The 17,231-nt window shown below is 45.4% G+C and overlaps 1 protein-coding gene and 1 pseudogene across 1 annotated transcript; both read left to right on the top strand.

Annotated features, from left to right (window-relative positions):
- Positions 1-442: 442 nt before the first annotated feature.
- LOC117542406 lies at positions 443-2,630 on the top strand (annotated as a pseudogene).
- Positions 2,631-8,691: 6,061 nt separating this feature from the next.
- Positions 8,692-16,851, top strand: LOC117542398 (alcohol dehydrogenase 1-like). Its single transcript, XM_034210056.1, has 9 exons — positions 8,692-8,808; positions 9,795-9,896; positions 10,468-10,609; positions 10,968-11,055; positions 11,374-11,596; positions 15,471-15,731; positions 15,805-15,937; positions 16,070-16,208; positions 16,295-16,851. Exons 1-9 carry the CDS (start codon positions 8,791-8,793, stop codon positions 16,326-16,328), a joined length of 1,140 nt encoding a protein of 379 aa, XP_034065947.1. The 5' UTR covers positions 8,692-8,790; the 3' UTR covers positions 16,329-16,851.
- The last annotated feature ends 380 nt before the right edge of the window (positions 16,852-17,231 follow it).

Here is a 17,231-nt window from a genome sequence, read left to right as displayed (position 1 = left end):
ATGGGTAGGTCAAAAATCGAATGGGTGCTGGCCATTGGCCTAATCATATCACCTTTGTTGGCTTTATGTTTTGGTCAAAAATGTGTTTGTTTCCCATATGCATTGATGTAATCAATAATATTTCTAATTTAATAATAATAATAATTTTCAAAAAAACAAAAAAAGAACATATTTATTGGGGGTGCTTTGCCAATCCTGGGGGGTGCTTCAGCACCCCCTAGCTCCCCCCTGGCGCTGCCCCTGGTTTCAGCCCTGTTTCAAAAGTGCTGATTCTCTGTCTGTTACTTTAAATGAAAATAAGGTGCCCCACCCCCATATTTGGTTAAAAACAACACATTGGTTGATGATTGGCTCATGAAAAAATCGTTATGACATCATAAAGTGGCCAAAATCTGATCAGCTCTTTTTCAGACAGGTTTTTATATAAATGGATCAGGACAAAAAATGAGAATCTTTTTTCCTGAGTCTCTTTACAAAGAGGGGACACATGTTGATGTAGATAAGACATGAAAAAGTGGACTTTGCATAATAGGGGACCTATAAGGGTCTATTTGTAGAGATCACATTTTAGACCGCTTCACATTTGTTGGTTTATTGCCAGTTTTCAGTGAACCTTGTAATAGTAGCAGTCAAAACATTCTTCAGGTTATTTTACATAACATTTTTTATTTTGTTCAGGGTCAATACTGGGCGTCACAATGCGATGGCACCGCTAGAATCCAGGTTGACCTATAGGGGGAAGAAGGTGCTGCAGTTTTGTGGGACCAGCACTTTCTCTGAGTACACTGTGGTGAACCAGATGGCTGTGGCTAAGATCGACCCTGCTGCCCCTCTAGACAAAGTCTGTCTCATTGGCTGTGGAACTGCACAGGATATGGAGCAGCAGTTAATACTGCTAAGGTATGCTATAGGCATGTATTTACCTGTGTGTGTCCCACTGGCTAATGTTGGCAGCTCAGCGCTGCGCTTATATGATGTTTACTGCAGAAAACAAGTCATCACAGCGGTGTAACGCCCCCCCCCAGTTTAACAATGGTAGCTCTGTCAGCATTTTCATAGTGGCCAAAAGCTGGTACAACAACTTCTGTGTCAATCACGTAATGCCATTGGGCCCATATAATACTTTTTCCGAATTGGAAAGACACCTCTGTAAATCAGGGTATAATTATTTTAGTTAGATAAACCCACTTCCCAGAACAAACACTTAAATAGCCCTGGTTCTTGAAGTTGTAAAATGCGTATTTACATTAATTTGACTGATGACAAGATTGGCTGTGTGACGCTGCCGTGACTAAGCAGATTGGAGGCAGGAGTTATACTAATCTGAAATGTCATATGTTCTTCTTTGGCCCATGCTAAAGCCTTCCCATTTTCATTGAAAACAGGACCGTTATTTTCCGCTGTCATGCTGACAGACATCCTTGGCTTATCTTGGAAATGTTTCAATGAGATAAAGTACTTTTATTTTGATATCACTGTGCAGAGTTTTAAGACTTCTACCTAAACAACCATTTAGAGCAAAGACTTTATTATTTTAGGTGGAACCAGGCTCCACATGTGCTGTGTTCGGCCTGGGAGCCGTGGGGTTGGCTGCAGTCATGGGCTGCAAGGCTGCAGGAGCCAAGAGGATCATCGCTGTTGACATCAATCCAGAGAAGTCCAGAGAAGTCTGAGAAGGCCAAGGTGTTCGGGGCGACCGACTTTGTGAACCCCAAGGATCACAGTAAACCCATCAGCCAAGTTCTGTTTGATGACTGACGGAGGAGTGGACTTCTCCCTGGAATGTGTCGGGAAAGCGGCAGTCATGGTGAGGCGATAGCTCATTACATTAAAGTTTTTGTCAGAAAAACAAGCTTGACCTTATATTTTTCCCGATCTAGCGCAGTGCCTTGGAGTCTTGTGTGAAAGGTTGGGGTGTTTGCGTTCTGGATGGCTGGAATGACATGGAGGACATTTCTGCCTTATGCTCATTGCTGGACGCACATGGAAGGGCTCTTCATTTGGAGGTGAGACAAATATGACATAACTACTGGTTCATTAATCTGTGCAAACTAAATATCTGTTCTGAAATTACCAAGCTATGTGTATCATACTGTAGATACAACCTTCTTATTTTAGATTATGTGTGCATTTTGTGGCACAGGCTTTAAGGGTAGGGATGGCGTGGCAAAGATGGTTGAAGCCTACACGGACAAGAAGTTGAAGGTGGATGAGTTCATCACCCACAACATGACTTTGGATCAGGTCAATGATGCCATTGAACTGATGAAGCATGGAAAATGGTAGGTTTACACTCCAATACCTCCTCCACCATTTGTAACACAAAAACCACACAGGAAACCTCATGTGTTTCTCTTTTGCTCCACAGCATCCGGACGGTCCTCAATGTCTCTCCAAAATAAGACCACTTTGTTGCTTTTAATGACCCCCAAATTAATAAATTACCCACCGCTTTACTTTTCAAAATCTCTGCATAATACTCATACAAATAATATAATACACCTCATAGATTTTGCAAATGACGCACACTAGAAAGGCCTGACCTTGAACACTCAGTACTGTTCAGGTGAATACAAGCAGATTGTGTTGATCATGTGAAGTGTTAATTAATAAAAACAATGTTCTAAACAGATGGAGTCTGTGGTTTGTGAAAACGTTTGTGTTCTACCCTCTATTACATTGTGAGTGTAATAGAGTGTTGTTGCCGAAATAATTACATTTTTTCATCATACATATCCACTCTGTAAATCACTTATCCCGTGTCCTCCTTTGAGGAAAAAACTGAATCCAAATAGGAGAAAGATACTTTAAAGGAAGAATGTCATTCAATTGTACGTCCGTCAGTTTTGCATTCATCTCACGGAATGTTGTTGAGTCTGCATGAAGTGAGACCTTAATTCAATACAGCGAATTAATTGTTTCACAAAGCAGTGTTAATGACTTTTTTCGACATCCTATACTACGACTTGTTTTAATGATTGTATCTAAATATTATTATAAATCTTTCGTCCACATACTAACATTTGATTTGTTGTTATTTTTGACATACTAAAAGATGAAATACTATACTATGATTTATTTCAACATCTATAGTAAAAAATGTGCGACATACTTAACTATAACTTTTTTTGGCATACTATATTATGACTTTTTCCAAAATGTTTCCATCATGCTCTATACCAGGGGTTCCCAACCTTTTTTCCCAAGGCCCCCCCCCCCCCAAATGACTCCTGTTGGAAGTTGTGCCCCCCCCCCGCCACACACAACAGCGGTAATTAAAGTTTAAAAGTCTCAAAATGCTACAACTTCTGTCACAAACTGGATGAATGTGAAGTATTTTGTTAAAGGAGGATGACAGCGTAATTAAGGAGCACTATTGGAGTTGTTGTGGAATATTTTCCAATGCCCATAACTTTGACCCAGTGTATCAGTTCAAACTGTCCTGACTGAGCACAGGCACCTGTAACCTTGGCTGCTGTGCTCTCAGTGTTTTGTCTCCCTGTTCCTGCCTGTTGGCGTCAGCTGATAGAGGTGTTATCATTCTATCTTGTTATGCAGCATGTTGATGATGCTCTCTGAACTAGTTAAATACATGGGTCTGGGGTAGAGTTCTTCAGAATTGACGTGGCAACTCTACCGTGAAGTCAGAACCTCTGACTCTTGGACTTGTGATGTGAATCCTCCGGCCGTTAACTCCAAATAAACCATCATGTGTTTGACATCAAAGCTACTGCTCCTAACGTGTCTCCTTCCTGAGTCGGTGACTCCCACTGCATAGCTACACAGAAGTTTCCTCTACAGGAGTGACTTTGATGGTTATTGGACTCAGGATTAATTCATTTGGATTCCCGCTGTATGAAGAAATTAAAGGACGGCGCAAGTGGAAACAATTCACAAAGGGATTAAACTGTTTAAAACACATGCTCAAAGGAAGCCGGATTTTGCCCATGTGTTTATGTGGATTCAAAAGTCGTAAATAATCTACAAAATGGAGGAGACCGATCTGATCTTAGTGACAATCATGTATTGCGTTACAATTATATGTAATAAAAAATAAAAAAAAGTCTAAATATGATATTTGGCCTCAAATCATCTGCGATCTTTGGTTCCCAGGTTGGGAACCACTGCTCTATACTATAGGTTATTGTAATAATGCCATTTAATATTTTCTTTTCCATTACTTTAAAAAACAATTCTGACCCAGTATATTATGACCTTTGTCAGGATATTTTCGACATTCTATATTCATATTTTGTCAACAATACTACGACTTTCTTCAACATACTATCCCATGACTTTTGTAATGATATTTTAGACCAATTATACTATAACAGCAGCATTTTCCATACGTGATGCACGTATTTCAAACACATTTTTATAAAGATAAATATTCTAAAGGTGTCCAAATTGATGACCAAAGAGCATTGACGTATGTGCCGGACAGTGGATTGTCAATTTAACCCCATGAGATCATATAATGTGTAACATGGCATGGAGGAAGGGAAGAGAAGAACAACATGATAAAAGGTGGCTGCTCTTTTTATCATCAGGGGTTTTAGCACCTAAATGTGAAAGGATGATTTCCAGAAGTTCTGTGAAATTGAGTCATATGCTCAGCCCCCATCAATCAATCAATCAATCAATACATTTTTATTTATATAGCCCAATATCACAAATGTTACATTTGTCTCAGTGGACTTCACAGTTTGTACAGAATATCAGTATGACAATATGTCACCCTCTATCCTTAGACCCTCACATCGTACAAGGAAAAACTTCCAGAGAAAACCCAGAGTTTAAAGGGGAACATGGGAGAAACCTCAGGGAGAGCAACAGAGGAGGGATCCCTCTCCCAGGACGGACAGACGTGCAATAGATGCCGTGTGTAAATTGAAAAGATAATACATTTGCAACATAGGTAGTCCAAATGTTTGGAAATGCATACGTGTATAATAGGAAGATGAATCCACGAGGATGTCCATCCAGGACCACCCATGGTGGGAATACCCCAATTTTGGACACTGTCATAACTCCTCTTGGTTTGATCCCTTAACCATACTGTAGGAATCTAATACCAGTAATAGAGAGTCTGATGTAATAGACAGTCAGTCAGTCTGCGGTATGGAGCAAGGTTTAAAAGGTTTAAAAATTAACCCAGGTTCATGTACGAACACAGGAAAAATACAAGGATGAGCAATCCTTTTATTGTTTAAGGGGGGAAGGGTCACCAAGAGCAAGAAATAATAAAAGAACAACTGCATTCATCCAATTTGGTGCAAAGGTGCTATAGCGACAGCAGGAAACAAACAAAGTCGCTGAGGCCGGGCCTGTTTGATATTGTATGACACGCTAAAAAAGAGTACTTGCTGTTGAATTGTAATGTTTAATGAAAAAGACGCGGTGATCAGACCTAGACATTGTAATAATAATGATCAAAGCAATCGTAAATCTTGCGGTCAACAAAAAGTACAACGACTGTGTCACCCTCTCTTCCACACACACACCTCACGCAGGTGAACAGGATTATAATGAGTGCCGCCCATATCCATGTGACCCAAGCCAACCAATCAATTGTGATCAAACATATATCTTATATTAAAACAAAACGCTTTACTGTACACGTTTCATGGTTCCTACAGGTGCATTTGAAAGATCTTGAACATAAGTGTCAGAATACATGTAATTCTGCCATTCAAAGTTCTTAAAGCCTTCAAAGCCCCTCCCTCACTGACAGTTATCCTCATTTACCGCCCCCCCAAACCACACCCCTCCTTCCTCTCTGATCTCACTGAACTCCTCACTATTGCTTCATCCCTCTCCTCACGTCTGTTACTGCTCGGCGACCTCAACATCCACATGGACTCCCCCACCTGCAAACTCGCTTCTGAGTTCTCCTCCCTTCTGGACAATTTCTCAATTACCCAACATGTCACCTTCCCCACTCATGATAAAGGACACATCCTTGACCTTGTCTGCTCCACCAACCTCCCAGTACTCGACCTCCACCCCTGCCCCTTTCCCCTCTCTGACCACAAACTCATACAGTTCACCATCGCCTCCCCCGTCCGCCACCCCCCCCCCATCCAGGACCATCACCTTCCGTAATATATGCTCTGTTGATCCCCAGCACCTCTCCGACCTGCTGTCCTCTACTCTCCCTCTGGACTCGAACCTCAGCTCACCCGATGAACTACTCAACCACCTTAATTCCACCCTACTCTCCTCCCTCAACAGCCTGGCTCCCCTCAAAAGGAAAAATGTCACTTTTACAACCTCCTCACCCTGGTTCACCCCTGCACTCCGTAAGCTAAAGCAAACCGGCCGCCAGCTTGAACGCCTAATCATCCCTGACAGTTCACCATGAATCCTACAAACTCCATCTCACTACCTACAGAGACGCCCTCACTGCCGCAAAAAACTGCCTACCTCTCCACCATCTTTACCGACCCCTCCAATAACCCCAGGACCCTCTTCTCCACCGTCAACAAGCTCCTCAAACCCCGTGCCGACACCCTCCCTTCCTCTACTTCCACTTTATGCAGTTCATTCCTCCAGTTCTTCTCTGACAAAATCACTGCCATTAATCTCTCCCTTTCCACTGCATCTGACACACATACATCTCCCCCAGCATCCAGCGCCACAATTTCTCCCCCCATCTCCCTGGACCTCCCGAGCCTTCCTCCCCACGGCCGCCTCTCCCAGTTCACTCTGGTTACCCACCCTGAAATAGTCAAACTGATCAGCTCCTCCAAACCCACAACCTGCTCCCTTGACCCTCTACCCACCCCTCTACTGAAGTCCTGTCTCCCCGTCCTCTGCCCCTACCTTGTCAACCTTTTCAACTCCTCCCTGTCCCAAGGTACCGTTCCCTCTGCCTTCAAAACTGCTGCTGTCACTCCCATCCTCAAGAAACCCGGTCTGGATCCCTCCTCCCTCAGTAACTACCGTCCCATCTCCAACCTCCCCTTTCTCTCAAAAACAATAGAACGCATTATCTCCAAACAACTCCACCGCCATCTCCAAACCAACCAGCTTTTTGAACCCCTTCAGTCTGGTTTTCGTATCCACCACAGCACAGAAACGGCCCTCATCAAAGTCCTCAATGACCTCCTCACCTCTGCTGACACCGGTTCCCTCAACATCCTCATCCTCCTCGACCTGAGTGCAGCCTTCGATACCGTGAGCCACACCATCCTGCTCACCCGACTCCAGGACATCGGTATCGATGGTACTGCCCTCAGGTGGCTCCAGTCCTACCTCTCCGACAGATCCCACTTCATCTCCCTCAACAACCACTCCTCTTCCACAGCTTCAGTCACCCAAGGTGTTCCCCAAGGTTCAGTACTCGGCCCCCTCCTCTTCATCATCTACATCCTCCCCCTTGGTCAGATTCTCCGCAAATACAACCTGGACTTTCACTGCTATGCCGACGACACCCAGATTTACCTCAGCACCAAATCCCCCAACAACCCCCCCCTCACCCACATTGAATCCTGTCTGACTGCACTAAAATCCTGGATGCAACACAACTTCCTCAAACTCAACAGCAATAAAACTGAACTCCTCCTCATCGGATCAAAATCCACCCTCAGCAAAACCCCCAACCTGACAATCACCATTGATGGCAACCCCTGTTTCCCCCTCCACCCAGGCACGCAACCTTGGCGTGATATTTGACCCCACCCTCTCCCTCGAGCCCACATCCGTCATGTTGTCAAAATCTCATTTTTCCACCTCCGCAATATTGCCAAACTCCGTCCCTCTCTCACCCGCCCTGCAGCTGAGCGACTCATTCACGCCTTCATCTCCTCCCGCCTTGACTATTGCAACTCCCTCCTCTACGGCATCAGCTCCACCTCCCTCAGTAGACTCCAGCGTGTCCAGAACGCAGCCGCCAGACTCCTCACCCACACCAAATCATGGCATCATATCACCCCTGTCCTCAAAGAACTCCACTGGCTCCCCGTTACACACCGCATCAATTACAAACTCCTGGTCCTCACTTATAAAGCCCTCCACCATCTGGGCCCCCCCCCCCTACCTCACTGACCTCCTCACCCTCTACCAACCACCCCGGTCCCTCAGATCCACCTCAGCCGGTTTGCTTTCAATCCCCAAGGCCAAACTCCGGAGCTTCGGGGACAGAGCCTTCTCTGTGGCAGCCCCGAAGCTCTGGAACTCACTCCCCCAAGACCTCCATGAGTCTGAGTCCCTCACCCTGTTCCAGTCCCGCCTCAAAACCCACCTTTTCAACTCTTTATCTATAAAGCCCCCCCCCTCTTAATCAACTTCCTCCTGACTGCTTTTCTGTTGTGTTTTTTTTGTTTTGTTTTGTTTGTTTTTTTGTTTTGTTTTGTTTGTATACCCCCCCTCCCAAATGTAAAGCGTCTTTGGGTCCAGAAAAGCGCTATATAAAATTAATATATTATTATTATTATTATTAAAGGGAAAGTATGACCATAAAAACTAAGACCTTGTTCCAAAAAAACAGCACACATACTTTTCTTACTTTTTCAAAGGCAAAGCCAATGGATGTCTAAAGGCCGAGAAAGGCAGCCTGCGACAGAATAAAAGAAAATAATAATAACAGGAGAAAAATAAATGTTAACATTAACTTATTCAAAGTTCAAAGTCCCTGCCCATCTGTATGTTTGCCAAATAGTTTAACAGGTAACTGATTCTGTATGAAACCACCAGTCAGTGAGCTCTTGTTATCTTCTCCTCTTTGCTCCCGCTGCTGCAGACCTCTCTTCACTCTCACTCGTTTCTTCTTATTGATCTTCCTGCAAAATGGCTACGGCTGGTAAGGTGAGTATAAAAAGCCAATATTTGGAAAAAGCTCTTGAAACACCTGGCTTACTCAGTGGTGCTTGCTAACCCTACATAGATTTATTCTTAATTCAAACTCACTTTAAAACTTCTGTGCCAGAATCATTGAAGACACTAGCTGTTAGAATGTTATTATCCCTCCTATCGTGTTCGTTTCTCCTCCCTTACTTTGGTGTTCCTTGTGTAATTTAAGTCTGTTTTAACTGCTCTGACAATAACACAAAAAACATGAATAATCACCAAATGTTATTTAACACCCTTTTAAGCTGTAAACAATGTCTCAGACTAATGGTTTACATTAATAACTGCAGTTAATATACAAAGAATAGAAACTGAAAATGTATTCGAAAATGAACATGGTTGTTGATTGTGGGTGTGTACTATCTGATGGAAGAACATCATTTAGGGTTACCCATTCATTTCTATGGCAGTCATTGTTGACCGGGAACACCATAGTAGACTAAACCAATCAAAATTAAATGAAAGTGGTGGTCAGCTATTTTACATGTCTAAATGCCTACTGTGAAGGATATCATAAGGCCTTTGAATCAATCAAATGTAAAACACAATATTTATGACTGATGAAAGTAGTCAACCGGTCAGATTTCCCCCTTATACGACAGGAGGGTTAGAAATGTTGGAAGGATTAAAAAAAAAAATGTGCTTGATATGATACAATGTTCCAAAGTGGCAGTCAGTTGATTCTTAATTTAAATCGGCCTCCAGATGAGTGTTTGCCTTGAATCTTAGCAGAAACATTATATTCGTTTTTTTGGAAATGTAGCTTTTTATCAGTAGATTTGCAGAGCTGACAACATGATGCTTTAACTATCTTCGTCTTCACTCAAAGCAGTGGCTGCAATATATTACCACTGTAACAAGGGCCTATGGCAATGTGTGTTTCTGTTTTGTTTAACTCTCACCTACGTATACAGTACTCGTTAATTTAATATCGTGCCCTGTAGGTCATCAGATGCAAGGCAGCAGTGGCCTGGGAGTCCAACAAGCCTGTGGTGATAGAGGATATAGAGGTTGCCCCACCCCAGGCCAACGAGGTCCGCATCAAGGTGAGAGACGTCCACTATCAGAGCAAACACATCAACTCACTGTGTACAACTTCTTCTCTTCTCTGCAGCAGCCTCACTTTCTCACATACTGGTATACAAAGAAGAGTGTTTTTAACATAGACTTTAAAAGGTAATGGCCGTTATGTCACCCATTGGTTGTGGACTACTGTTTGAAGCCTTGAGTTTTCTCTGAGCATAAGTGGGGAGGGACACATATTATAAACAAAACCAACACTAAATTACCAGCTAAAGCGAGCTATTTAGCTAAGTTAGTAAGGTGCATCTGTGATTAAAGTGATTGAAATTGTGATGGTAATTGGACCAGCCAAAAACATGCCTAAAAACTACATGTAGTAACTAGCAGCAATTCACAGCAGTGTCTTTATGGTTCTTTACTACACCAATGCTGCTGTAGGGCTTTTTCAACACAATAATGCCATACCCCTAAGCATAGCCTGCTTTTATAACCCTAACCATAACCCTGAATGGATCCACAGTTTGCAAAATGTTGTTTTGAAAAGACTTGAAACTAATGTTTGAGACCGAAAACTAATTCGGCATATTTCTTCAGATTGTGGCCACTGCAGTGTGCCATTCGGACCTTTACCAACTTTTTGAGAATAAGCATAAGGACGGCTTCCCAACAGTCCTCGGGCACGAGGCAGCTGGCATCGTAGAGAGTGTTGGGCCTGGAGTCACTGAATATCGACCAGGTCAGTTTCTGAGTATTGCTTTATTTGCAAGGTGAGGTTAAAGGGTTGATATATCTAATGTTTGTGTGTAAATCAGCTTGCCTGGCACAAAGTTCAGAAGCACTGTGAATCATTTATTCTGTGACCTTTTGTAAAAGAGACGGCCCTCCTAGTGACCAAACCCTCTAAAGCTAACGATGAACATGTTTCTTAACTGTCTTTATTGAATCAGTAGGCTACAGAAAATCCAAACAAATGATTCTTGGGGTACTGGTGGATAAGGGACGTCAACTGAGGCCTATTGGTGCCATTATGCCAACACATATGTTTACCCCACTATAAAGTGTATGTGACTATCACACTGTTTTTTTCCTTTCAGGAGACCATGTCATACCCCTGTTCCTCAGTCAATGTAGAGAATGTCGCTTCTGTAAGAGTCCAAAGACCAACCAGTGTGATAAAGGATGGTGAGCTCCCTTAACACTCATCTTCTGCCAGAAACATCTTCCCTTTGAACTTCTTATTTCATTCCGAGTGTGTTCATAAGATATGGACTGAGTTTTTTCTCTCCTTTATTATTTATTGGTAATGATGAAAGTTTTGTCATTTTATCAGTTTAAAGTCTCCATTGGTGTAACTTAAGGGTTTGTTTGTAGAGATCACATTTTAGACCATTTCACCTTTGTTAGTTTATTGCCGGTATTCAGTGAACCCTGTAATAACATAATAGCAGCAGTCAAAACATTCTTCAGGTTATTTTACAAAACATTTTATATTTTGTTCAGGGCCAATGCTGGGCGTCACAACGCGATGGCACCGCTAGAATCCAGGTTGACCTGTAGGGGGAAGAAGGTGCTGCAGTTTTTTGGAACCGGTACTTTCTCCGAGTACACTGTGGTTAACCAGATGGCTGTGGCTAAGATCGACCCTGCTGCCCCTCTGGACAAAGTCTGTGTCATTGGCTGTGGGATCTGCACAGGATATGGAGCAGCAGTTAATACTGCTAAGGTATGCTATAGGCATGTATTTACCCACTGGCTAATGTCGGCAGCTCAGCGCAGCGCTTATATGATGTTTACTGCAGAAAACAAGTCATCACGGCGGTGTAACGCTCCCCCAGTTTAACAATGGTCGCTCTGTCAGCATTTTCATAGAGGCCAAAAGCTGGTAAAACAACTTCTGTGTCAATCACGTGATGCCATTGGGTCCGGCAGTGACTCAGTCAGTAGGGGATTGGACTGTGAGCCGTAGGTCGCCGGTTCAAGTCCCTGACCAGACCTAAAAATGGAGTGTGGACTGCTACTTGGATAGGTCCCAGTTCACCTCCTGCCCTGCCGTGGTGCCCTTGAGCAAGGCACCGGACAACCTCCTTCCCCCCCCACTCCCATTGCTCCCCGGGCGCTGTGCAATAGCTGCCCACTGCTCCTAGTGCTAGACTCCTGGTACTAGGATGGGTTAAATGCAGAGAACACATTTCACTGTGTGTGCTGTGTGCTCTGCACGTGTGACCATTAAAGAGGGTTTCATCCCTCCCAATTATATTATATAATACTTTTTCCGAATTGTCTTACTCTAGGAAGGACACCTCTGTAAATCAGGGTATAACTCTTTTAGTTAGATAAACCCACTTCCCAGAACAAACACTTAAATATCCCTGGTTCTTAAAGTTGTAAAATGCTTATTTGCATTAATTTGACCGGTGTCAAGATTGGCTGTGTGATGCTGCCGTGATGGAGCAGATTGGAGGCAGGGCTTAATCTAATTCAAAATTTCACTAGCAGGAACCACGCCACAACAGTGTGATGTTTGTAAGTTTATTGAAGTAACATGTGAATGATATGAGGGGGGTGAAGAGATGATCTGGGAGGACGAGCTGTGGTCCGTGCAGTGGGAGACTCAGAGTGGGGGTTCCGTCTCCGGCATGATCTGCGTGGGCTGATTACGGGCCCCCAGACAATACCTGGGATTAAAATGTTAGTATATACAGTATATAAATATGCACCGTTTAAATATAAATGTTGACGGGCAGAGGATGTTGGGATGAAGGGATGAGGGATGGAGGGATGAAGGGCATGTAGGGATGAGGGATGTTGGGATGAAGCGATGTAGGGATACAGGGATGTTGGGATTGAAGGGATGTAGGGCTGAGGGATGTAGGGATGAGGGATGTGGGGATGAGGGCTGTTGGGCTGACGGGCTGTTGGGATGCGGCTGCCGGCTGCCGGCAATTTGGGGCTGCGGGCTGTTGGGCTGCGGGCTGTCGGGCTGCCGGGCTGTCGGGCTGCGGGCTGTCGGGGCTGCGGGCTGTCGGGCTGCTGGTCCTGTTGGCTGCGGGGCTGTCCGGGCTGCCGGGCTGTCGGGGCTGCGGGCTGTCGGGGCTGCGGGCTGTTGGGCTGACAGGGCTGTTGGGCTGCCGGGCTGTCGGGCTGCGGGGCTGTTGGGCTGCCGGGCTGCGGGCTGGCGGGCTGTTGGGACTGACGGGCTGTCGGGCTGGGGGGCTGTAGGGATGTTTGAGGGCGGGAAGAAGGGATGGATGGATGTATCGCTCGGTGGTGAGTCGGAAGGGAAACTGTATGGGTAGGGGGGGGGGACCTCATCTCACAATGTCGCTTGGGGGCCCCAAGTTGGCCAGGGGCGGCCCTGAAGAGACCGGAGCGTCTGCTCACTGCGAGGTCAGAGAGAGAGAGAGAGAGACCGGAGCATCTGCTCACTGCGGGGGTCAGAGAGAGAGAGACCGGAGCGTCTGCTCACTGCGAGGGTCAGAGACAGAGAGACCGGAGCATCTGCTCTCTGCGAGGGTCGGAGAGAGAGAGACCGGAGCGTCTGCTCACTGCAAAGTTCAGAGAGAGAGAAACCGGAGCATCTGCTCACTGCGAGGGTCGGGGAGAGAGAGACCGGAGCGTCTGCTCACTGCGAGGGTCAGAGAGAGAGAGACCGGAGCATCTGCTCACTGCGAGGGTCAGAGAGAGAGAGACCGGAGCATCTGCTCACTACAAGGGTTGGAGAGAGAGAGACCGGAGCGTCTGCTCACTGCAAAGTTCAGAGAGAGAGAGACCGGAGCGTCTGCTCGCTGTGAGGGTCGGAGGGAGAGACCGGAGCGTCTGCTCGCTGTGAGGGTCGGAGGGAGAGACCGGAGCGTCTGCTCACTGCGAGGGTCAAAGAGATAGACCGGAGCGTCTGCTCACTGCGAGGGTCGAGAGAGAGAGATATGTGAGGCATGTCACAGCCTAAGAGGCAACAACAACACATAACAGCTGTTCCTCTCAGCTCACTCTGATTGCTCCTCTACTTCATGTGTCTTTCTTTTCTTCCTTCCTTTCTTTCTTTTTACATTTGATACTTGAGGTTTTGTAATATATTGTTGTAAATTGTTTAATGAATGAATTGTATTTGTGTTTTTTTTTATTGTTCACCTGACATTCATGCCAATAAAGCATATTGAATTGAATTGAATTGAATTGAGAGACCGGAGCGTCTGCTCACTGCGAGGGTCAGAGAGAGAGAGACTGGAGCGTCTGCTCACTGCGAGGGTCAGAGAGAGGGAGACCGGAGCGTCTGCTCACAGCAAGGGTCAGAGAGAGAGAGACCGGAGCGTCTGCTCGCTGTGGGGGTCAGAGAGAGGGAGACCGGAGCGTCTGCTCACTGGGTGAGGCGCTGTTGCTACGGGGTTAGCTGCTAGAGGAGGAAGGTAAGCAGAAGCTGGGTTGCTGTGGACTGCTGAAGGTAGGAAAGAACAAGAAGAAGGGATGGAGGGATGAAGGGATGTATGTGCAAGGGGATTTTCGTGAAGCCTGTGAGCAGGCACAGAGGGCAATACGACCTGGCCCCCACCAGGGGGTGCTGGTGAGTCGGGCTGTGTCCGAGGAAGAGGACGGAGGCCTGTGACGTCACGACCCGTGGTGCGCGCGCGCCGCGCGGTGGTTGGCTCTGGAGCAGGAAGAGCTGTGTGTGTCGTTGTTCTTGCCGTTGTGCTGCTGTAGGCTTTGTAGAGGTTGAACAGTCTAGCCTTGTTGTCATTTCGGTGAAAGTGGATGCCGTTTTCTTTCAGGAAACGTTGGAGTTGAATGACTGTCCACCTCCTGAGTTCGGGCTCTGTTTCGGAGCGCGGCTCCGTCCGAGAGGCATGTCGGGTGCGCCGCTGCGAGTGGCCGGGGGCTGCTAATGAGGCAGGCTGCCGTTGGTGGGGAGATTGGAGCTGGCTGTGCCTGTTGTGGCCCCGGCTGTTTGCCCCGGCTGTTTGCCCTCGCTGGCGGAGTAGACGAAGCCTGGGACCTGTCTGGAGTTGGAGGTGTCTCGTTAGGGGAGCTTGAGTGGGAGCGGTTGCGGCTGGTCTGTGGGACACTGATTGCCGAGCGCACGCGGCTCCGTTCGGATGCTTGGCTTAGATCCAACTGCTGAAACGTGGATGGCGGGTAGCCGATGTCGAAGAGATCTTCGTCTGACTCCGGTGAGTTGATCAGCAGTTCGGAATCCATGGTAAGTTGAATGTTCTCGTGGTAGCGTTTAGCTTGTTTGAACCGTGACGACGTGCGGCGTGAATCACGGTCTGGCTGACAGTCCTTGAAAGGATGGAGACAAGCGGTGGCCGGAAGTTTTGCCGGATATAAATAATGGTGGCCGTGGTTCGAGGCGGAGTTTTAGGCGTGGCCATGCTCCTGAACCTATGTTAACATTTTAACCTCATGTAATTTGTTCTTTTTTGGCCCATGCTAAAGCCTTCCAATTGTAATTGAAAACAGGCCAGTAATTTTCCACTGTCATGCTGACAGACACCCTTGGCTTATCTTGGAAATGTTTCAGTACTTTGCTTATGATATCACTGTGCAGAGCTTTAAGACTTCTACCTAAACAACCATTTAGAGCAAAGACTTTATTATTTTAGGTGGAACCAGGCTCCACATGTGCTGTGTTCGGCCTGGGAGCCGTGGGGTTGGCTGCAGTCATGGGCTGCAAGGCTGCAGGAGCCAAGAGGATCATTGCTGTTGACATCAATCCAGAGAAGGCTGAGAAGGCCAAGTTCTTCGGGGCGACCGACTTCGTGAACCCCAAGGATCACAGTAAACCCATCAGCCAAGTTCTGTCTGAGATGACTGATGGAGGAGTGGACTTCTCCCTGGAATGTGTCGGGAATGTGGGAGTCATGGTGAGACGATAGCTCATTACATTAAAGTTTCTTTCAGAAAAACAAGTTTGACCTTATATTTTTCCCGATCTAGCGTAGTGCCTTGGAGTCTTGTGTGAAAGGTTGGGGTGTCAGTGTGATTGTTGGCTTGAATATCATGGAAGACATTTCTGCCCGACCCCTTATGCTCATTGCTGGACGCACATGGAAGGGCTCTGTATTTGGAGGTGAGACAAATATGACATAACTACTGGTTCATTAATCTTTGCAAACTAAATAGCTGTTCTGAAATTACCAAGCTATGTGTATCATAGATACAACCTTCTTATTTTAGATTCTGTGTGCATTTTGTGGCACAGGCTTTAAGGGTAGGGATGGCGTGACAAAGATGGTTGAAGCCTACATGGACAAGAAGTTGAAGGTGGATGAGTTCATCACCCACAACATGACTTTGGATCAGGTCAATGATGCCATTGAACTGATGAAGCATGGCAAATGGTAGGTTTACACTCCAATACCTCCCCCACCATTTGTAACACAAAAACCACACAGGAAACCTCATGTGTTTCTCTTTTGCTCCACAGCATCCGGACGGTCCTCAACGTCTCTCCAAAATAAGACCACTTTGTTGCTTTTAATGACCCCCAAAGTAATAAATTACCCACCGCTTTACTTTTCAAAATCTCTGCATAATACTCATACAAATAATATAATACACCTCATAGATTTTGCAAATGACGCACACTAGAAAAGCCTGACCTTGAACACTCAGTACTGTTCAGGTGAATACAAGCAGATTGTGTTAATCATGTGAAGTGTTAATTAATAAAAACAATGTTCTAAACAGATGGAGTCTGTGGTTTGTGAAAATTGTGGTGTTCTACCCTCTATTACATTGTGAGTGTTGAGTGTTGTTGAGTGTTGTTGTCAGAGTAATTACATTTGTTCATCATACATACACTTACCCCGTGTCCTCCTTCGAGGAAAAAGCTGAATCCAAATAGGAGAAATATACGTAAAAAAGAAAGTCATTCAATTGTACGTCCCTCAGTTTTGCATTCATCTCACGGAATGTTGTTGAGTATCTGTCTGCATAAAGTGAGACCCAATGTATACAGCCAATTAAATCTTCCAAAAAGCAGTGTTAATGATTATTTATTCGACATCCTATACTATGCCTTTTTTTTTAATGATTTTTTCTAAATAATATTATAAATCTGTCTTCTTCATACTAGACTTTGATTTTTTGTTTTTATTTTTGACATACTTAATTTGTTTGGCTCAGTCTTCTCTGTGTTTGCTTGTGATGTCATTTGTGAGAGGTAATCCAAGGCCCAGTCTCTAATGGTGAGTTCACAACAGATGCGATGCAAAGACTGCCGATCGATCAGGCTAGGCTAACATGTAGCTGCTCCGTCCACTCACTTAAGTCCTGAATAAAGCAATGACTGTATTTGCCATGCCGTAGACCATGGGTCGGCAACAGGCGGCCCGCCAGCAATAATATTTGGCCCGTAATTT

Source organism: Gymnodraco acuticeps, unplaced genomic scaffold, assembly GCF_902827175.1.
Source record: "Gymnodraco acuticeps unplaced genomic scaffold, fGymAcu1.1, whole genome shotgun sequence".
Taxonomy (NCBI): Eukaryota; Metazoa; Chordata; class Actinopteri; order Perciformes; family Bathydraconidae; genus Gymnodraco; species Gymnodraco acuticeps.
This window is presented reverse-complemented; position numbering and strand designations above follow the sequence as displayed.